General features: G+C 40.6%; 1 protein-coding gene across 2 annotated transcripts in view; it reads right to left on the bottom strand.

Moving 5' to 3' along the window:
* Positions 1-23648, bottom strand: part of NCEH1 (neutral cholesterol ester hydrolase 1) — a 69208-nt gene that overhangs the window by 12821 nt on the left and 32739 nt on the right. For both annotated transcript variants that reach the window (XM_069559842.1, XM_069559852.1), the window contains 2 exons: positions 13270-13498; positions 10987-11056 (listed from right to left, as the gene is read on the bottom strand). In XM_069559842.1, coding sequence (XP_069415943.1) covers positions 10987-11056; positions 13270-13498 — 299 coding nt within the window. The remainder of the gene's footprint in view (positions 1-10986; positions 11057-13269; positions 13499-23648) is intronic.

Genomic DNA, 23648 nt, shown 5'->3' with positions numbered 1-23648 from the left:
CCTCAGATTATATATAACCTTCCAGGCCATCCCCACACTGAAACAAAGCCATGACAACACTGCCCACTCCTGTTAGCCTCAAGGATAAGGAGCAGTTGTGTCCAGACAGCCTCCCTGCTAGGAGAAGGAATTCCAAGAGAATCAACAGTCCACCATATTTCTGAAGGCTTTCCAGGTATACACCATATTTCTTATTTTCCTTAGTTATCTCCAGAAGCATGAGTCCCTCCATTAGTCACTTCTCATATTTCATTTCCTTAATGTTCTCATCCTCCTCCTTTCCTCCCAATTCCTCTCACTTCCCCACTTTGTACTTCCATGACCAACTCACTCTTTTAACTAGGTTCTCCTCATCCTTAGGAGTACAATTCAAACCTTCGAATTAGGTAACATCTTATCTATTAGATGCCTCCATTACTACTTCCCTTTCTATTTCAAACCACTTATCACATTATTAACATTACTTGTTCAAGATTTGCTTTCCTATCTAGACTGTAAACTCTTTGAGGGCAGAGTTTATGTTTATCTCACTGTTATGCATCAGAATTTAACACAATAGCTGGCACATTACAGGAAGTCAATAGATATTTATGGAATAGAAGAAGGAAGAAAGAGGTGAACAGTGAGAAGAAATATGGTCCCACGTCAGACCTCTGAACATACTTTCCAAGAGAAACATCACAGTCATATGGTGTTGGCCATACCTCAACTAGAACATACAGGTTATGTGGCTCTTCATGGGTGGCTGGCCTGGATGGATCCTAATCACCTTAGCTCAATATTGCTGCAAAGAAAAGTTCTTTGAGTTCCAAACATGTTGATGAATAAAGTTGGAACTTTCTGTACATGGGCTAGGGCACTGAGCCTCCAGACTTGCCTAGTGCCTTAGAGCATCCAAGGCCCTTTCATCTCGTATGTCCAAACTGATTCTTGTAACAACTCTCTGAAGTCATTAACCCAACTCAAAGTGTATTTATTCATTCAGTTCAGTCGCTCAGTCAGTCTGACTTTTTGTGACACCATGAACTGCAGCAGGACAGGCCTCCTTGTCCATCAAGAACTCCCGGAGTTTACTGAAACTCATGCCCCTTGAGTCAGTGATGCCATCCAACCATCTCATCCTCTGTTGTCCCTTTCTCCTCCCGCCTTCAATCTTTCCCAGCATCAGAATCTTTTCAAATGAGACAGCTCTTCACATCAGGTGGCCAAAGTATTGGCGGTTCAGCTTCAACATCAGTCCTTTGAATGAATATTCAAGACTAATTTCCTTTAGAATGGACTGGTTGGATCCCCTTGCAGTCCAAGGGATTCTCAAGAGTCTTCTCCAACACTACAGTTCAAAAGCATCAATTCTTCGGCACTCAGCTGTTTTTACAGTGCAACTCTCACATCCATACATGACTACTGGAAAAACGATAGCCTTAACTAGACACACCCTTGTTGACAAAGTAATGTCTCTGCTTTTTAATATGCTGTCTAGGTTGGTCAAAGAGTCGGACACGACTGAGTGACTGAACTGAACTGAACTGAGGTTGGTCATAACATTTCTTCCAAGGAGTAAGCGTCTTCTAATTTCATGGCTGCAGTCACCATCTGCAGTGATTTTGGAGCCCCAAAAATAAAGTCTGACACTGTTTCCACTGTTTCCCCATCTATTTCCCATGAAGTGATGGGACCAGATGCCATGATCTTCGTTTTCTGAATGTTGACCGTTAGGCCAACTTTTTCGCTCTCCTCTTTCACTTTCATCAAGAGGCTTTTTAGCTCCTCTTCACTTTCTGCCATAAGGGTGGTGTCATCTGAGGTTATTGATATTTCTTCCAGTAATCTTGATTCCAGTTTGTGCTTCATCCAGCCCAGCATTTCTCATGATGTACTCTGCATATAAGTTAAATAAGCAGGGTGACAATATATAGCCTTGATGTACTCCTTTTCCTATTTGGAACCAATGTGTTCCATGTCCAGTTCTAACTGTTGCTTCCTGACCTGCATACAGATTTCTCAGGAGGCAGGTCAGGTGGTCTGGTATTCCCATCTCTTTCAGAATTTTTCAGTTTATTGTGATCCACACAGTCAAAGGCTTTGGCATAGTCAATAAAGCAGAAATAGATGTTTTTCTGGAATTCTCTTGCTTTTTCCATGATCCAGCAGATGTTGGCAATTTGATCTCTGGTTCCTCTGCCTTTTCTAAATCCAGCTTGAACATCTGGAAGTTCACAGTTCATGTACTGTTGAAGCCTGGCTTGGAGAATTTTGAGCATTACTTTACTAGTATGTGAGATGAATGCAACTGTGCAGTAGTTTGATCATTCTTTAGCATTGCCTTTCTTTGGGATTGGAATGAAAACTGAGCTTTAACAGTCCTGTGGCCACTGCTGAGTTTTCCAAATTTGCTGGCATACTGAGTGCAGCACTTTCACAGCATCATCTTTTAGGATTTGAAATAGATCAACTGGAATTCCATCGCCTCCACTAGCTTTGTTCATAGTGATGCTTCCTAAGGCCCACTTGACTTCGCATTCCAGGATGTCTAGCTCTAGGTGAGTGATCACACCATAGTGATTATCTTGGTCATGAAGATCTTTTTTGTATAGTTCTTCTGTCTATTCTTGCCACCTCTTCTTAATATCTTCTGCTTCTGTTAGGTCCATACCATTTTTGTCCTTTATTGTGCCCATCTCTGCATGAAACATCCCCTTGGTGTCTCTAATTTTCTTGAAGAGCTCTCTAGTCTTTTGAATAAGTGTCTCAGGTCTTTCACTGGCTCACAGGTGTATTGTTCTTCTACTGTGACCTGCTGCTGCTGCTACTGCTAAGGGTTTCTATAAAAGAAACCCTGCAGAAACTCTGTTTCTGTCAGACCCAACTGAACAAGTCAGACCCATTCTGTTGCTCTATATTTAACTTCTTTTAAAAAAATCTTAAAAACATCATATCTATCCTTCTTTGTTTTATGATAAACCTAGGCTTAAAAGAACACTTGGAAGATAAAGCTCATGTGAAGAATCCTCATGGTGCCAAGTAAAACAAGACCACCTTCTGTCCTTTGCTCTGGCTTTTGAGGAGCTGGAGCTACACAGGAAACCACTGAAGAGACCCTGAGGCCAGCTCACTAACACTGAGCTTCAGGGCCTTGATCTATAATGGGGTTTCATCTGCTTAAACAGCTGCAGTCTTCCACTGACCAGCTGCCCAGGCCATATGATATAAAAATTTACTTGACACCTCTTGCAATATAAAATTGCACCAGGGGCCCCTTGAGTGATCTGGGAGGCCCTGATGAGTATCCAGGATGGCCTGGAAGTTGTCTAGGGCTGTCTAGTGTCAAATTTGCTGAGGAGGCTGCCACAGCACCACTCTGGTTTTAAGATTCTTGTTCATAGGGTCAGAGCTGCTTCAGTGACTTTGGAGACTAGCCCTTCCAAGGGACTGGAGAGGCAAAGATTCCCTTAGGTTCCTGATCTAGAGTAGGGGCAAAGAAGAGATAAGCTGTGAATGGGATCTCAGCTGGCAGAGAGAGGCAGAGGGAAGGTAAGGCAAGGTCAGGGCAAGGAACGTGGCAAATGTTGCCATAAACCTGTCACTTGTCATCATTAGCTTCCTTCAATGTTATATTTCTTTTTTCAATTATTTTTTGAGATTATTTTCTGTTATAGGTTATTATAAGATATTGACTATAGTTCCCTGTGCTATACAGTAAACCTCTGTTGCTTGTTGCATATCTACTTTTTAAAAATAAGAAATGTAGCATTCTATTCATACCAAGTCAAACAAGTGGAATCAAAATGTCATAAATTTTTTAGTTAGGCAAAAATTCATTAGTTTTCTAAAATATATATATTATACATACTATTTATGTATATGTATGTGTTTGTGTGCTTAGTTGTTCAGTTGGGTCTGACTGTTTTGCAGAAACCCTGCAGGTCACAGCAGAGGAATATACCTGTGAGTCAGGGAAAGACCTGAGACACTTATTCAAAAGATAAGTAATCTGATCAATAGATAAGTAAAATGATGTAGTAGGTTGACTCCTATGTAAAGTCTTAATGGGACTTGGGGCCTCTCTTGTTTCCTTGGCTAATGTGGTTCTTGACAATTGTCTGGCCCTTGGTTGCCTTCTCGCAGAACAAGGCAGACCTTGTACAATAACTAATACTTCCTGCTGCACTTAGATCAATGTGACAGGACAGTCACACACTAACTAAAAGTTACTCAGTCATGTCTGATTCTTTGAGACCTGAAAGAGCCCACCAAACTCCTCTGTTCATGGAATTTTCAAGGCAAGAATACTAGAGTGGGTAGCCATTGCCTGCTCCAGGGGCTCTTCTCGACCCAGGGATTGAACCCATGTCTCTTGTGTCTCCTGCATTGCAGGCTGATTTTTTTTTACCACTGAGCTACCAGGTAATTCCCATATATATGTGCACAAAAGTTTTTCTATTACTCTTGAAAAAGGCATGAAAAAGAACATAAAAAAAAAAAGAAGAGCTGGAAAAATTGGAAAACATAAACTATATGAAATGGGAGCCCTGAATATAAAACATAAAAAGTGAAACAAACTAGATCAAAGTATAAAATCATCAAACAGTCCAGTTGTTTTTAAACATGACTGTTTATTAGAAACATATCTGGAGCTTTGGAGAAATAAAAACAATACCTGGGCATTTGTATTTTTCAAAAAATTCCAAGGTAATTCTGATATGCATCTGGATTTTAAAAAGTGATTACAAGTTTTTCTATTAAATGGTAGTTTTGATGATATAGAATTCTTTTTAGAATTATTTTTCTGTTGATCAATCATGATACAATGGTATTAAGTGGGTAATAGTTACATAATCACAATAATAAAAGAAGTTTATCAGTTTTCACAATCAACAGCCTGACAAAAAATAAAAGATAATTATAACTGTAAGCCATAGTGGGAATATGATTAACTTAACAATATAAAATAATTACATACAATTTGAGGGGTCAAGCAGAGTGATGTGGTAAGTGGAAGTGCATCCATGCACATGTTTTTATCCACCCATCCAGCTATGTCTTTTGGTTGGTGCATTTAATCCATTTACATTTAAGGTAATTATCAATATGTATGATCCTATTACCATTTTCTTAATAGTTTTGGGTTTATTTTCTGTAGGTCTTTTCCTTCTCTTGTGTTTTCCTGCCTAGAGAAGTTTCTTTAACATTTGTCGTAAAGCTGGTTTGGTGGTGTTGAATTCTCTTAATTTTTGCTTGTCTGGAAAGCTTTTGATTTCTCCATCAAATCTGAATGAGAGTCTTCTTGCTGGGCAGAGTATTATTGGTTATAGGTTCTTCCCCTTCATCACTTTAAATATATTGTGCCATTCCCTTCTGGCTTGTAGAATTTCTATTGAGAAATCAGCTGATAACCTGATGGGAGTTCCCTTATATGATATTTGTCATTTTTCCCTTGACGTTTTTAGAAGTTTATCTTTGTCTTTAATTTTTTTGAGTTTGATTACTATGTGTACTGGGGTGTTTCTCCTTGGCTTTATCCTACCTGGGATTCTCTGTGCTTCCTGGACTTGGTTGACTATTTCTTTCCCATGTTAGGGAAGTTTTCAGCTATTACGTCTTCAAATATTTTCTCAGATTCTCTCTCTCTCTCTTCTCCTTCTGGGACCCCTATAATGAAAATATTGGTGTGTTTAATGTTGTCCCAGAGGTCTTGTAGGCTGTCTTCTTTTTTTTTTTTTCATTCTTTTTTCTATATTCTGTTCTGCAGCAGTGATTTCTACCATTCTGTCCTCCAAGTCACTTATCCATTCTTCTGCCTTAGTTATTCTGCTACTGATTCTTTTTAGGCTATTTTTTGTTAAGGGACCAGACCTGAGCCCTTAACAGGCTCAACAAGCTATACTAGGCCAAAGATTCAGATTCTTGGAAAAACTGAGTCATGATTCTGGGAAACCACACCCTGGGAAAGCCCCTGATGGCGCCAAACCTGAGCCAATCCGGATAGGGATGCAGGATTTGAAAATCACACGTGTGCGTAAGGCTCAGCCAATCATTACCCACCAGCTGTACTAAGAACCGCCTGTATAAAAGCAGCTGTGATTCAGAGCTCCGGGCTCTCGTCGAGACTCCACTGTGCTGGATGAGATGGGAGCCCTAGCCCGAGCTAGCAATAAAACCCCTTTATGTTTTTGCATTGCTGTGGACATCTTATTCTCTCAGTTCTGGGGACTCAGACTTCGGGCATAACATTTTTCATCTCTGTTTGTTTGTTCTTTAGTTCTTCTAGGTCTTTGGTAAACATTTCTTGCATCTTCTCCATTCTGTTTCTGAGATCCTGGATCATCTTTACTATCATTATTCTGAAGCTTATCTCCACTTCATTTAGTTGTTTTTCTGGGGTTTTATATTATTGTTCTTTCATCTGGGATATAACTCTGCTTTTTCATCCTGATTAACTTTCTGTAATGTAGTTTTCTTTCTAGCTGCTGTGGGATTGTAGTTCTTCTTGCTTCTTCTATCTGCCCTCTGGTGGATGAGGCTAAGAGATTTCTGTAAGCTTCTTGATGGGAGAGACAGGGTGGGAAAAGCTAGGTCTTACTCTGGTGGGCAGGACCTTGTTCAGTAAAGCTTTAGTCCAACTATATGCTGATGGCTGGGATTACACTCCCTCCCTGGTAGTTGTGCCTGAGGCAACCCAGTCCTGGGGTCTACAGGCTCTTTGGTAGGGTTAATAGTGACCTCAAAGAGGGCTTATGCCAAGAGGGACCTTCCAGGACTGCCGCTGCCAGCGCCCCATCCCTGTGGTAAGCCCCTGCTGATCCAACCTCCCCAGAAGGCCCTCCAACACTAGAAGGTGTTTTGGTTCAGTTTCCTGTGGGGTCATTGCTCCTTTCCTCTGGGTCTTGGTGCACACAAATTTTTTTTTGTACCCTCCAAGACTGGAGTTTTTGTTTCCCCTAGTCCTGTGAAAGTCCTGTAATCAAATCCCACTGACCCTCAGGATCAGATTCCCAGGGGACTTTCATTCCCTTTGTCAGATCCCCAGTCTGGGAAGCCTGATATGGGGCTCAGAACCTTCACAACAATGGGAGGACTTTTTTGTATTATTATTCTCCAGTTTGTACGCCACGCACCTGGTGGTTATGGGATTTGATCTTATTCTGATTGTACCCCTCCTACTATCTCACTGTGGCTTCTTCTTTGTCTTTGGATGTGGCATATCTCTTTTTGGTGGGTTCCAGCAACCTCCTATCTGTGGTTGTTTTAACAGTTATTTGCGATTTTGGTGCCTTCACATGAGGAGATGAGCACACGTCCATCTACTCCACCATCTTGAACCAGAAGTCCTTTAATGTTAGTTTGATTCTGGCTCAAAGAAACACAGGAACCTGAGGTGTGATTCCACCTGACTTATTCAATTCTTCACTCCACCTATGTGACTTCATGCAGATTACTTAACTTTATGGACCTCAAATTCCTCATCTATGAGGAAAATTATCAAAATACTTATTTTGGATGACTTTTACAAGAGCTAAGCAAAATTCTTTATTCATTCATTCTATAAATAGGTGTTAAGTGTTTTTCTGGTGTTTTGTGACTAATTTTCAATGTGTGTTTGTTTGTTGTTGGGGGGGGGGGCGGGTGCTGGGGTAGGGGAGGGGCTTGTCCCATACCTCCATCAAGCAATGCACCAGACATCAGTTGTCTTTCAGTTCAACTCAATTCTGTGAGTATCTACCTGGAGATAGCATCAGATTCCACAGATTAAAGGATCAACATTTGTTCTCTGTGGTTCAGTCAGTAAAGAATCTGCCTGCAATGCAGGAGACCACGTGAAATGCAGACCTGGGTTCAATGCCTGGGTCAGGTTGGGAAGATCCCCTGGAGAAGGAAATGGCAACCTACTCCAGTATTATTTCCTGGAAAATGTTATGGACAGGAAAGGCTGGTGAGCTACAGTCCATGGGGTCACAAAGAGTTGGACACAACTTAGTGACTAAACCACCACTTACAAAACTGTAGATACCCGCCCTACTTCAGACACTGGACACAAGCCCAAGTAATCACCTATGTTTCTCAGCAAGTTATAGATGGGAGGTTCCAACAATCCCCTCCAACTCAGGCTGCCAATCCCAAGTCCAAGTTATTACTTATACTTCTTTCCACCTGGCTATAAATCAGAGGGTTCCACAACTTCCTCTTTAGGCTCAATTAATTTGCTAGAGCAGCTCACAAAACTCAGAGAAACGTTTTGCTCTCCAGGTTACTGATTTATTATAAAAGGATACAACTCAGGAACAGCCAGATGGAAGAGATATGAAGGGCAAGGTACATGGGAAGGGTTCAGAACTTCCATGTCCTCTCAAAGGTGTACCACTCTCCCATTTACATATGTTCACCAAGTGGAAGCTTTCTGAACCCTGTCCTTTGGGTTTTCATGGAAGATTCATTACATAGGTATGACTGATAAAATCACTGACCACTGGCAATTGATTCAGCCTCCAGCCCCTCTCCCCTCCTCAGAGACCAGGGTATAGGAAAGTTCCAGCCCTCTAATCACATGGTTGGTTCCCCTGGCAACCAGTATCCCCATCTTTAGGTGCTTCCAAAGGTCATCTCATTCACAAAACAAAAACATCTTTATACTCTGAATACAGGAAATTTCAAGGATCTGGGGAACTGTGAGCCAGGAACTTTGGATGAAGAACAAGTAAATATGAAAAATATATATTTGGTCATCTGTATGACCAAACATATATTTCTTACAAATCATAGTATCACAAATGTCTTCTATCTGCCAGGGACAATTCCAGACACTAATGATCAGCTATGAGCAAAACAGACAACCATCCCTAAAATCTCTGCCTTCACAAAATTTAAATCTTTTATTTCTACTTGATACAATAAACACATAATAAGTTATATATATGATCTGTCAGTCCACTGATAATTGGAGATAGTTTTGAAAATTTGGAGAATTATAATTGATAATTTTGGAGAAAAATAAAACAGAAGAAAAGTGGACTGAAATTTTAGGGGTATGAAGGAAGGCCTTGTTGAAAGGATAATATTTGGACAAAGATCTGAAGGAGGAGAAACAGTGTACACATAGCACCTGCACCATGCCTGCCATGGAACACCATGATTTTTTGTGTGACTACAATCATTGCAGTTGTTAAAACTATTTTTCACATTCTTCAGTTCAGTTCAGTTCAGTCACTCAGTTGTGTCCAACTTTTTGTGACCCCATGAAATGCAGCACACTAGGCTTCCCTGTCCATCACCAACTCCCGAAGTATACTCAAACTCATGTCCATTGGGTCGGTGATGTCATCCAATCATCTCATCCTCTGTCATCCCCTTCTCCTCCTGCCTTCAATCTTTCCCAGCATGAGGGTCTTTTCCAATGAATAAGTTCTTCCCATCAAGTGGCCAAAGTACTGGAGTTTCAGCTTCAGCATCAGTCCTTCCAATGAATATTCAGGACTGATTGCCTTTAGGATGGACTAGTTGGATCTCCTTGCAGTCCAAGGGATTCTCAAGAGTCTTCTCCAACACCACAGTTCAAAAGCATCAATTCTTCAGCACTCTGCAATTTTTACAGTCCAACTCTCACATCCATACATGACTACTGGAAAAACCAAAGCTTTGACTAGACTGACGTTTTTAGCAAAGTAATGTCTCTGCTTTTTAATATGCTGTCTAGGTTGATCATGGCTTTTCTTCCAAGGAACAAGAGTCTTTTAATTTCATGGCTGCAGTCACCATCTGTAGTGATTTGTTTCCACTCTTTCCCCATCTATATCCCATGAAGTGACGGGGGCCAGATGCCATGATCTTCATTTTCTGAATGTTGAGCTTTAAGCCAACTTTTTCACTCTCGTTTTTCACTTTCATCAAGAGGCTCTTTAGTTCTTCTTCACTTTCTGCCATACGGGTGGTGTCATATCTGATGTTACTGATATTTCTCCCAACAGTCTTGATTCCAGCTTATGCTTCAGTCCAGCATTTCTCATGATGTACTCTGCATATAAGTTAAATAAGCAGGGTGACAATATACAGCCTTGACATGCTCCTTTCCCAATTTGGAACCAAGCTGTTGTTCCATGTCCAGTTCTAACTGCTGCCTCCTGACCTGCATACAGATTTCTCAAGAGGCAGGTCAGGTGGTCTGGTATTCCCACCTCTTTCAGAATTTTCCACAGTTTGTTGTGATCCACACAGTCAAAGGCTTTGGCATTGTCAGTAAAGCAGAAGTAGATATTTTTCTGGAACTCACTTGCTTTTTCGATGATCCAGTGGATGTTGGCAATTTGATCTCGGGTTTCTCTGCCTTTTCTAAATCCAGCTTGAACATCTGGAAGTTCACGGTTCATGTACTGTTGAGAAGTACTGTTGGAGAAGTTTCAGCATTACTTTGCTAGCACGTGAGGTGAGTCCAGTTGTGGGGTAGTTTGATCATTCTTTGGCATTGCTTTTCTTTGGGCACATTCTTCTTAGTTTCCCAGAAAAACAGCTAATATAGAATTGTTAGAAGCAACTCAAAACACTGATATTAATTCTAACAACGATAATAATAGGCTATACTAAGAATAGTGAACACATCACTGTTTACAAGGTCTGATTTATAGAACCTGACTCCAGGAGAATACCTTTTCCAACTCTTGGATGTAGGACAGATTCTCTTAAAGCACTTATTGGTTTTTAGATATAAAAGGTGGTAATCAAACTGATTGCATAGATAACTGATTGCATATTTCTCTCAAAATCTCAGTTAATTCCTTTTCCAGAAGATTCTAAAACTAAGGCAAAAAAAGATAATTTGAGGCATTATAAAGCTAGTTGAAGAAATTCTAAGTTACATCAGAAATCATTTTTTTTAACCTCGGGAAGATCAGTTTACCTCTCTGGACTTTAATTTTACATTTTATTACTTATAAAGTAACTAGATAGTTACTAAGGATCATTTGTTAAATTTTCTTCTGACAATCATTAATTACTTACTCAATGGACACAATGACAGCATTCAATTCCTCAGCCATGGCTGTGCACAGTTCATCATAATACCTGATTTCTAAAAGAGACAAGAGAGCAATCACTCACTATAATGCAGTCTATTTAATACTGACCATTCTTAAATTCTGCTAACTAACTCAGACTTAAGTTATTAATAGTAAGAACAATAAAAAGTAAATATGAACATACATCTCATTAACAGAGTTACAAGTACAAATACAGAAGAATTAACCTGGTTTCTGATAAAACGCAATTGCTATAAATAACAGGAAATCCATAGAAGATTACCTTCGAATGTGTTGTTAACTAAAAATTTATTTCATAATTGTCTATATAAAGTACATTAGATTCATTCTGATTTTGTAATTCTTCAAAGAGGTATGCCTTTCCCAAAATCATAGTGAATAAGCAGTTCCTCCTTAGAACCCCCAAATTTTTCTTTTAATACCCTCATTTGCTGTGATTCAGAAAAGTCACCAATTTGAAGACTATGGTATTCCATTTAAACCAACATATAACAAATAGAGTTTTAGGAAGTCTTAGCACTTCTTAGAAAGAGAATCTAAAGGTTTTTACATATTTTGATATGTAACACTTTAATCCCTTAGCTGTTCTTTGGATATTCTTACATTAAGTGCTAGATTGTCTCAACAGAAAGCCACAAAATACCTTATTTATAGACTTTCCAAGGCAGTATTAGAACCAGAAGTTCAATAACTACATAAACACTTGATATCTCCTCCAGACTAAGCCTTTTTTCTCTGATGGGACTGATGAGTCAAAATTGTGTGGAAAAGGCTAGGCTGACTCATAATCCATACCATTCCTGGCACTTCCATATCCTGGCCTCTGGTGTACTGTCTCTCCTGGCAAGCATCCAATGCTACAGATGCTATCCTTTCTAGGGCAGAGACTCTGTTTTACTCATTTTTGTATTCCCATCATCTAGCACACATCAGAGTGACCAAAGGTCCAGCTTTGCACACAACTGTTTGAGGTTTTAATACCCAAAGTCCCAGGAAACCTCTCGGCTCTGGGCAGACCTACATATTCAGTAATCATCTGTTGGAAATATGAACAATCAATGAATAAAAGAATAAATGATGAATATGGAGTTAAATGAAATGAGATTACTAGAGAAAGTTACACTTTTTGGCCTTTGCCTTTTTTTTTTTTTTAACTGTTATTTATTTATTTTGTTTCCTTGGTGGCTCAGCCAGTAAAGAATCTGCCTGCAAAGGAGGCGACCCAGGCTCAATCCTTGGATCGGGAAGACAACCCACTCCAGTATTCTGGCCTGGAATTCCATGGACACAGAAGCCTGGTGGGCCACACCTCATGGGGTTGCAAAGAGTTGGACATGACTGAGTGACTAAAAACAACATTTATTTATTTGGCTGCACTGGATTTTAACTGTGGCATGTTGCAGCATGTGGAATGTAGTTCCCTGAAGCTAGGCGCCCTGTATTGGCAGTGTGGAGTCTTAGCTACTGGACCACCAAGGAAGTCCCACGAAGTCCCAAGGAAGTCCCATTGCCTTTAAACTTAATGGATAAAAATAATCTCTGGGCTGAAGATAAGAAAGTAGCTCCATAATAATTATGAGCAAAGGTAAGGCCCTTATCCCTCCTCCTTAGTATGCTTTTCACTGGCTGCTCCACTTGGCTGCCTGCCATTTTTAATGTGTATTCTGCTCATGAAAGTTATCCAATGCTAAAAAGAATGTTCTTGAAATTTTCAAGGTCATTTCCCTTTAATTGGGGCATACATTTTATATTTTCATCTTTGGTTTCATAAGCAGATGAAATGTTAACGAATTAACCTGTATACACAGAAATCCTTGTTCTATTTCATAGAAAGATGTCTTCAAAACACAAGTTAGTCTAGAGCTACAGATACCTGCCTCATATTCTGGCCCAAATTTACCTTGTTTGGGTATAGAAAGCAACTTCACTACTTCACAATAAGTTAGTGTATTATTTAGATTACAGGAAATATTTTCAAAACAGTCTGCCTGAATTAACAAACAGGCAAAACTCTTGGTGTAGGGTAGCTATATAACTAATCATCCAAACCAGGATCCTTTCAAGAATGACAAGTGGGGAGGAAGGGGTGCTATGAATAACTTTGCTGGGATGGTAGGGTAACTGGGACTGTCAAGGGACCAAGTCCAGTGGTCCCTTTCTCCTCACCCAGTAAGAAAGTCAACCCAGTCATATATCTCTGCCAGGGCTGGCCACAACCCCAAACAACCTAAAGGTGAGGACATACTTGCGCTTGCCAAGGCCCAGCCTCCTCCATGGATGTAAACAACGCTGCGTTTCAGAGGCTCTTCTGGCTTTGGAGGGCCTTCAAACACTCTGACTTCCACACCATCAAAGTCAGTGTCGGTCACCTTCACCCGAGCAGACGACCATGCACTTTTCTTGCCAAAAGAAACGATGATGAAGTTCAGCGCAAGCAGATGATGGCTGAGGCCCAGGTAGTGTATCAGGTTGCTCTGGAGGATGAGGGGAAGATGAAGGAGAGTGTGCGTCAGCTTTGTCGTCACCTGAGCCACACTCACCAACCCTCAGCATTTGAATTCTTACATGCAATTGCCACTACCCTTGAGGACTCACTGGCCACTTTCAATAAGATAACACAATGTATCTATCTTTCATTCCTTGAGCTTCCAGAGTGTTTTCTTATATGAGATCTTCTTTGATCTTCAGATAATCTCTGAGCAGGAAATGTGTCACTAGTCTTGTTTTATCAAGCAGGCTTAGGAATTAGCTGAATGTGCCCATCTTGCTGGTTAACTGGAAGTTCTTCAACTCAAACCTGGGAACTGTGAATTCCAGTTTTTAGTTTCTTTCCTCACCCTAAATTAGCACATCACATTTCCAATAACATACTAGGAGTGAAGGAAGACTACTTTATTTGAATACACATAAAAGACTCTTTGCGACCCCATGGACTATAGCCTACCAGGCTCCTCTGTCCATGGGATTTCCCAGGCAAGAGTACTGGAGTGGTTTGCCATTTCCTTCTCCAGGGGATCTTCCTGGCCCAGGGATTGAACCTAGGTCTCCCGCATTGTAGGAAGACGCTTTACCGTCTGAGCTACCAGGGAAGATCTCAACTGTATCTTCTAGTGGCTCTCAAACCTTGAAGGGGAGCAGCTGAAGATTTAACAGTGTGCTTCTGTAGAATATTAAACAGAACACTGATGATTAGTGAAATATTTAATGCCATCATAAGATCAAGAAGACAATGTCATGAGTAGAATTAAGAGCTATATGTAGTCTGCAATACACCATAATACAGCTTCCCAGCACATGCATGGAGCACACTGTTATGTCTTGAAGAGGACACAGATGTGCTATGACACTGATCCTCTCTGTCCCTGAGCAGCCAAGTTCCTGAGCCGTTTACCCCACTGTCTCATATAAAATATTATTACTGTACACATATGCCCTGCCATGAAAAGAGCTGGAAAGACTGCATTATAGAACAATTAGCCAGTGTTCATGAAAAGCAAGAACCAGAAGCAGTTTATCTAACAATGAACAGTTTTTCCAGCAATTCCATTAATATCTATTAGCTGCCAATATATGCAATAGCAAAGCAAATGAATATTAATAAAATAACTCAATTTCAGTGTGTATCAATTGACCAATTTATTGAAAAAGTTAAAACAACTTTTACTGTTTTTGATATGAAACAAACAAATGTGTTTGTGCACACACACATATACAGAGGTGTCTAGTCATAAGATTAAAGGTTTAAAGTCTTTGGCAAATTAGGAAGAGGTACGGCGTCGCACAGAGTCGGACACAACTGAAGCGACTTAGCCCCAGCAGCAGCAGCAGCAATCATCATTTGAGTTTTGTGGTAACACATCAGTCTAATGGGGGAATACAGAGATTCACTGGGGCCTAGTTGAGAATCTCTGTATTCACTAAGATTTCTAGACTTAACACGACAAACCCTTGTGAATTAACAGAGAACCCACAAGATCAATTCTATTTCTCACAGCCAAAGTAGCTCAATAGGCATGAAATAATAAAATATGAAGAAAGAAATGGCAGGCTTGACTCAGTTATTTTATGGACTACATTTTTTGCTTTTAGCTGAATGAAGACTTTATTAAATATTTAAAGCAAAATATATGAGTTTCTTCAATTAAAGGAAAGCTGTAAAACAAGTGAACTGTCTTTACAAAACAGATTACAGTAGATTATTCAGTTTACATAGCATCCACCCCTGGTTTCCCTTCTGCATTGCACGCTCTGATTGCATGCAGACTTTCCTCAATCTGCCCATACCTTTCCTAAAGCACTTCTGCTGTATTAGCTTACGATCACGGACTTGAACGGGGTTTCTGAACAACTATCTGCATTGTTTACAACATTGACAAGGGACAAAAATGCTCACTGGAGAAGGGACAGTTTGCTTATGAAGGAGAAAAAGGTAAGTAGATACATGTAAGAAAGGCTAGATGGGTGTAAAAACTGTGCTAATATTTGGAATTCATTGATAAATTTCAGAATGAAAAATCATTATCCTACAGATAATAGTGAGTTTGTTTCAAAATTTGAAAATAGAGATAAGCAAACAGTAATCTGTCATTAACCAATTTATTATTACTATTATTAATAATAGTTATTACTGCCTGAGTGCCTACAGTGTGAGTTGTTGAATTCTGGCTACAGTTCTATTATTTTCCTCCTTCTGAGGAAAGAGAGAAAAGAAGCTTAGAGATTAACCAGTATAGAAGCTGGATTCCAGGAACTATGAGAGGGCTGCAGGACATACAGAATTACCCTAGAGATGCTTGTTGAGAACAGTGTGAGCCCAGGAAGCTGCTCTGAAAACTATCCAGGATAGGATGACATTCACATGTGTATGTGATATTGTGTGGCATGCTAAAACTGTGAATGGTATCCAACTTTTCCCTCTAATATCTATTGCTTTCCTTAGCTCTTCTCACTACTCCCCTCCTATCCCTGCTGCTGCTGCTGCTGCTGCTGCGCTGCCGCTAAGTCACTTCAGTTGTGTCCGACTCTGTGCGACCCCATAGACGGCAGCCCACCAGGCTCCCCCGTCCCTGGGATTCTCCAGGCAAGAACACTGGAGTGGGTTGCCATTTCCTTCTCCAATGCATGAAAGTGAAAAGTGAAAGCGAATTCGCTCAGTCGTGTCCGACTCTTCGCGACCCCATGGACTGCAGCGCTCCATTCATGGGATTTTCCAGGCAAGAGTACTGGAGTGGGGTGCCATTGCCTTCTCTGCTCCTATCCCTACTGACCAGCAAATAAAATCAGTAGCCAAGCCTTTCTGTAGTTGTTACCTCAAGGAAGGGATATGAGAACAAATAGCAAAGAAACAGGAGTGTTTTCCTGCTTTTAATTTTCAAAATCCTACATCCTTTGGAAAATTAAAACAAAAAACAGACACTGATTTAGAAGATTGCATGGTGAATAAGAAGTTGCCTGAATAGAGAGTGAATCTCCAAACTAGGTGGTGGGAGATAGAAGGAGAAAGTATTGGAGATGAAATGAGGAATGTAAGGATTGATATCTGAGATTCAATGAAAAAAGAATCTTGGGACACAGCAACCCTCGGATATATCTATGGAATCTGAGAGCAATAGACATATGTCTCATGCCCAAAACAGAACCCTGGAAAAAGACAAGACTCTTGGGAAGACTGACTTCAGGACATGTCTAGGAAGGTGGTGCCTCAAATGAGCTCAGAGAGCTCCTTGGGCTCCAGCTGGTGCAGGAGCAGCAGAAGAATTCCATGTGCCCAAAAGGCACAAAAATAGCAAGGTTGCATGAATGTCTTGCAGACGTTTCTGAGACAACTCCATTATCCATGGCCCATGACACATTCTCAAGGGTCCAACAGGAATAGAAGAGAGCACTAATAGATCTAAAAGGCTCTTATAGGCAAGAACAAAGGATATCCCAGGGCAACTTGTAGGAACCAAACACCAAGGACCAGGTGGAACAGGAATGGGGGCTGAGGATGTGTACCCAGATGCTTCCCCCCACCACCCAAAGTATTATGTCTCAACGTATAAAACACCCCAAAATCTGAAAGAAAACAATGATGGAGGAATACCTAAATTCATTGGAATTAAGTTCTACCTAAAGAATAAAGGCTTGAAATATAGATCAAGTTATACTTCTTGCATTCTTGAGTTCATGAAATGAGATTCAGATCCACCCAAGAGACATTCTCAAGCTGTTGTTTCCTGAAACCTTTTTAGAAGTAGCCAGAAAGAAGCCAGTAGCACAAAGAAGCATTCCAAGTGTTATGAGTTTCAAGGGTTGTGAATTGACCTAGTCTCGGCTAGCTTAAGTACCTTAAGGCAATGTTAGAGGTCTTAAAACTTGCCCAATTAACTATTCCAGGATCTAGAAGGGAATTCTGCCTGAGGATACTCATTACACCTTAGTAGAACCAGATATACAAAATAGGTTGGCCACTGGTTCCCCACCTGGGTCTGATGACCAAAGGTCAGAGGACAAGCAAAAATGAAAGGAAGTCAAGCAAAAACTATACTCTGCTTAAATTATACTCTGTTCATTTTTGTGTTTATGAATGGGATTGTTCTCTGTTAATTCATTAATCATTTGAATAAGAAAATATATTCAATGGACAGGGAAGCTTAAGGGGGAGAAAAAGACAATCTTCTGGAGCTTAGAGAAATAGAAGAGAACCAAGAACTCTAAATGAATAGCTCATGTTAGTTAGTTAAGTAATATAAGTTTAGTAAGAGAAACCTAGATAAAGGGTTGCACAAGCCCAGAGAAGGAAGGAATTACTTGTGCCTCTTCTTGGTGAGATGAAATTCAGTAAGGCATCTATTTTGAATTGTGCCTTAATAGAAGATGAAGGGGCTTCCCAGGTGGCTCAGTGGTAAAGAATCTACCTTCCAATGCAGGAGATTTGGGTTTAATCCTTGGGTTGGGAAGATCCCCTGGAGAATGAAATGGCAACCCACTAAAGCATTCTTGCCTGAGACAATCCCATGGACAGAGGAGCCTGGCAGGCCCCAGTCCGTAGGGAGCAAAGAGTCAGTCATGATTGAGTGTACACACACACAGAAGATGAAGTGTGAATAGTATGGAAAAGGATAGGAAACCAAGATGCCAAAGTGTTGGACAAATGCCTATGGGAAGAAAATGTAATCAAGGGAAGTGGAGGTATGCAGAGCATGGCAATTGAGGCTCAATGTAAGAGACATGTCAATGTCAGGTTTTACTTTCTTGGGGTCCAAAATCACTGCTGACAGTGACTTCAGCCATGAAATTAACAGACGCTTGCTCCTTGGAAGAAAAACTATGACAAACTTAGACAGTATATTAAAAAGCAAAGACATCACTTTGCTGACAAAGGTCCATATAGTCTGAGCTTTGGCTTTTGCAGTAGTCAAGTACAGATGTGAAAGCTGGACCATAAAGAAGGCTGAATGATGCTTTTGAATTGTGGTGTTGGAGAAGACTGTTGAGATCCTTGGACTGCAAGGAAAACCAACCAGTCAATCCTAAAGGAAATCAACCCTGAATATTCATTGGAAGGACTGATGCTGAAGCTCCAATACTTTGGCCACCTAATGCAAACAGTCAACTCACTAGAAAAGACCCTGATACTGGGAGAGACTGAGGGCAAAAGAAGAAGGCAGCAGAAGGTGAAATGGTTGGATGGCATCACTCAATGGACATGAATTTGAAAAAACTTCAGGAGATAGTAAAGGACAGGGAAGCCTGGAATGTTGCAGTCCATGGAGTCGCAGAGTCAGACATGACTTAGAGACTGAACAATAACAACAAGAGTCATGTCAAACACCAAAGTCAGTAGCATAGACTCCACAGTGATGCTTGGGTTAAAAGCCCAGCTTCCCCAACTGCCAGCAAGTTACTAATCTCTGTGCTTCAATTTCTCATATATAAAACAGAAATAATAATGCTAATTGGTTAAAAAGATTGTTGTGATGCTTACAAAAGTGAAAACAGGTACTAGAATAGTACCTGGTTTATACTAAGCCTTCTATTGTTACTGTCACATCACTGATCTGGAAAATCCTGCATGATGAAATGTGAGCCCAGGGATAGACAGCCCCATGTTTCCAGGGAAACTGAGATGATCGTTTTTTTCCCCATTACGTAATTTGTTATTAGGACCACAATGATTACCAAGTTCTGAAATTATTACAGGTTAAAAAGATGTAAAATTGTTATCTCTAAAAAGTTCACTTGTATGCTCATGTCAAAGTGGGAGGGAGAGGTGGGGAAAAGTCCTAGTATACTCCACACACATCAATAACTCAGTGTGTAATAAAATTTCAACATAAACCAACCACATTAGATACTTGGAGCATCTATTACAACTCACTACCTGCTTCATTTCTCACATTCAAAAGTTTGTATTCCATACAAGTGGTTCTCCACCTTTTCCAGTGATGGCCATTTTATCCTGTCAAGCAGTTTTCTAATTCTCCTCTCCAGATTCTGCCTTTTTCCTGCCTGTTATAGGACAACAATTTCATAGAACAAAATATCTGCATGACCATAAAGTTACATTTAAAAGAAAATTTATTTATTTTTGACTGCTTCAGGTCAGATGCAGCACTTGGGGATCTTCAGTTGTGGCACATGGGTTCTTCACTGGGACACCTGGGCTTCTCTCTAGTTGTGGCCCACAGGCTCAGTAGTTATGGTGCATGGGTTTAGTTGTCTCACGGTATGTGGGAGCTTAGTTACCCCATCAAGGATAGAACCCATGTCCCCTGCACTGAAGGTGGATTCTTAACCACTGGACCACCAGGGAAGTCCTGGTCGTATTTTTTTTTTTAATTTTTTGATTGAAGGATAATTGCTTTACAGAATTTTGTGGTTTTCTGTCATACATCAACAAGAATCAGCCATAGTCTGGTCACATTTTTTAAACATTGTAAAGTTTGAGTATACATTAAAATGCATATTTATTTCTATTGGTGTGCAAATTACATGACATTCATTTTTTAACACTGTACAGATCACCTGTGACTCACTAATGCAGTACTTTTTTTCTACAAACAACTTCAATGTTTGTATCAAGAAACTATCAAAAGTCAGGTAACAATAATTCAACAAGTATTAATGAGGCCCTGACTAGTACGTGTAAGGACTTCCCAGGTGGTGCAGTGATAAAGAATCTGCTTGCCAATCTGCTTCCTTGGGTCAGAAAGATTCCCTGGAGTAAAAAAATGGCAATCCACTCCAGTATTCTTGCCTGGAAAATTCCATGGACCAAGGAGACTGGTGGGCTACAGTCCATGAGGTCGCAAAGAGTTGGACACTACTGAGGACTGAGCATGCACGCATAGAGTATATGTAAAGATTCTGCTATATGTGACAGCAATACAAAGATAGGTGAAAGATGGACTCAGAACTTGAGCAGTTAAGAATTCAAATCTTGACTGACTGCTGCAAATTTCCATCTGTCTTTAAGCTTTCAAAGTTAACTAAACTTTCTCTGCCTTTAGCTTTTAAGGGAAATCCTCTGATTTTAAATCATTGATTCAGATCAATTTTTCTTTTAAGTTGCAGACCAAATAAAACTTGCCTGCAGGCCAAATCTGGACTAAACCACCAGCTGCAACTTCTGATGTAGAAGATGATGCAGTCTGACTAAAGGTGCAGCTGGAAAGATGGTGGCAGATGAAATGCTCTTAGTTGTTAATGGTTAAACAGCTAAGATTTTGGACACTCTTTTTAATGAGACTATATTTTGGGCAAAATGATGCAGCTGAGGTGTACACAGTAGATTGGTGAGAGACTAGAGGACCATAGCCGTAGCATTTGGCAACTGTCTACAGGAAGAAAATGAAGGTCTGCCCCAGGAGAATATAGGGGAGGGAATATATTCAAGAGGTATCACTGAGGCAGAGTTGATGTACCTCGGTAACTACACACAGAGTAAGATATGGTATCAGGAAGCAGGCTGGTAGGACACAGGCAAAGGACTGAAAGACCCTGGAAGTCTTCACTTAGGGTACAAGAAACACAGAATACAGGCAGAAGAGCAATCAGGAAAGGCAAGAAAATTCCATTTTAAAATTATTCCATTTAAAGTCAATGGAACATCTAGGTAGACAGGTATAAAAGACAGGGTCAGAGATTCAGGGAGGCAAGGCCTGGAGGAAGAGCTCAGAGGTATCTGTTAATAACGCAGACAATAGGAAGACTCAAGAGATCTAGCAAAGAAATAAAACACAGTGACAAGGAAATAGACCAAGGAGGAAAATATTCTTTCTCCTAGCCAGGAGAAGTTTTGGGCACACTGTAGAGGCATAATCCAATTATTTCAGTAGTCTCATCACTGCCAGCTCTGCCCTCTGACTACTGCTCCCTTAAGAGATCTAATGATTGCCAACCTCCTGGGTATTTCAAGATCTTCTCATGCCTTCTGTTCCAACCTGCAGAGAATTCCCATGATCATGACTGTTCAAACCAAGCAGCAAAAGTGTCAGTCCAGGCTAAGTGATACTAAGAATTACAGCACCATTATCAGCTTATGATATGATGCAGAAACTTAAAAAGTAGAGATACATGACTTAAAAGACACAGGTATGTATAACTCAGTTCAGTTCAGTTCAGTTCAGTTGCTCAGTGGTGTCCAACTCTGCGACCGTATAACTAGGCTTCGAGAAAAGAGAATCTGTCTCATCTGGTTGCCTGGAGGCAGTATCAGCTGATTAAACAGAGTTTAATAGAGACATTACTTTGCCAACAAAGATCCATCTAGTCAAGGCTATGGTTTTTCCAGTGGTCACGTATGGATGTGAGAGTTGGACTGTGAAGAAAGCTGAGCACTGAAGAATTGATGCTTTTGAACTGTGGTGTTGGAGAAGACTCTTGAGAGTCCCTTGGACTGCAAGGAGATCCAACCAGTCCATTCTGAAGGAGATCAGCCCTGGGATTTCTTTGGAGGGAATGATGCTGAAGCTGAAACTCCAGTACTTTGGCCACCTCATTTGAAGAGTTGACTCATTGGAAAAGACTCTGATGCTGGGAGGGATTGGGGGCAGGAGGAGAAGGGGATGACAGAGGATGAGATGGCTGGATGGCATCACCAACTTGATGGACATGTTTGGGTAAACTCCAGGAGTTGGTGGACAGGGAGGCCTGGTATGCTGTGATTCATGGGGTCGAAAAGAGTGGGACACGACTGAGTGACTGAACTTAACTGAACTGAGTGAATGATCAGTAGGCTGGATAAGGAGAGGAGGGTGGGGAAAGGCACACAGATGTTTGTGGTTGTGGAGCACGTGTTCTACACTGGCGCCTTCTGCCCACCACCTTTACTTTGCTTTACAAATGTTCAGCATCCTCCTCCTCCAGTAAGGAAAATATATTGAAGTCCTCTTTCCTACTGCCGCCTAGATTACAAGGGTAAAAACATCCTTTTATTTACTGAGGGTTGGAGATCTCTAATCCAATCCAACTCTGAAGAAAGGACGGGCTCTGTTGGGAGGCTCTAGGCCATATGGTGCGTGCATGCACAGTTGTTCAGTTGTGTCTGACTCTTTGGAACCCCAGGGACTATAGCCTGCCAGGCTCCTCTGTCTTTGGGATTTTCCAGGCAAAAATATTAGAGCGGGTTGCCATTTCCGCCTCCAGGGGATCTTCCTGAACCAGGGATAGAACCCAATAGGTTCACCAATGATATCGTGACCCTGCTGCCCACACCGATGACATATTTGGCTTCTGCAGGTATTTAACAACGTGTTCTTTCTTGAAGCTTTCTTCCTTCTATGTCTCACTGGTTTCTTGCTACATTAATAATTAATTCCTCCTTTTCTTCTTTTGGATATTTTATTGATTTTTTTTCTTCCTTTCCTGTCCACTGGCCCTGTAAATGATGGCTTTCCCCAAGATTACATATTTTATTCATCTACATAATTCCTGCTTTCCCTGAGCAAGGCAACTCACTACTGTGCCAAAATGCCCGGAAAATAGGAAGTGCTAACTAGCAGCTTAATAAATTAAATGGCTATGATCTCTATCCATGTGCTGATGACTTCCACATCTCCTACCCATGGTCTATCTTTCTTAAGCTCCAGGTCCACATTTCCAACCATCTCCAGGATTATAGCCTATAAACTCTTCAAAATGAATATGTTCTATACTTTTTTTCTCCAGTCCTGACTCAACAACTCACTCCATTAAATTCTCCATTAATGATCTGACCATAAATCTAGCTTCCAAGCTAGAAATCTTGGTATTTTCTTCAGCTCCTTCCTTCTCGCATATGATATCCAAGCAATCAATTCATGTCAATTCCACCTGCCAGCATTTACTGAATCTAGTTCTACCCACAGCCTCCACCCCGACTCCCACTGCTGCTCATTGTTTTCACTATATGCCAACTAACTTGAATCTAGAAGCACTTTTATTCTCTATAACCAGAGTTCTCATCCAAAAAGACTGATCACAACACCTGGCTGCTTAAAAACTTCCACTGACTTCTAGTTTCTCACTGGGAAAACAAAAACAAAAAGCCAAACTTGACATTCCAATCTTGTCCCTCTCTTCATTCCGTCTCCTTTTCTTACTGCCCCACACTTTGTACTTTTGGGGCATAATTCGCATAACTTACTTTTTTTCTGTACC

Source organism: Ovis canadensis, chromosome 1 (genome assembly GCF_042477335.2).
Source record: "Ovis canadensis isolate MfBH-ARS-UI-01 breed Bighorn chromosome 1, ARS-UI_OviCan_v2, whole genome shotgun sequence".
Lineage (NCBI taxonomy): Eukaryota > Metazoa > Chordata > Mammalia > Artiodactyla > Bovidae > Ovis > Ovis canadensis.
Note: the sequence above shows the minus strand (reverse complement) of the source record. Positions and strands in the feature narration are given on the sequence as shown.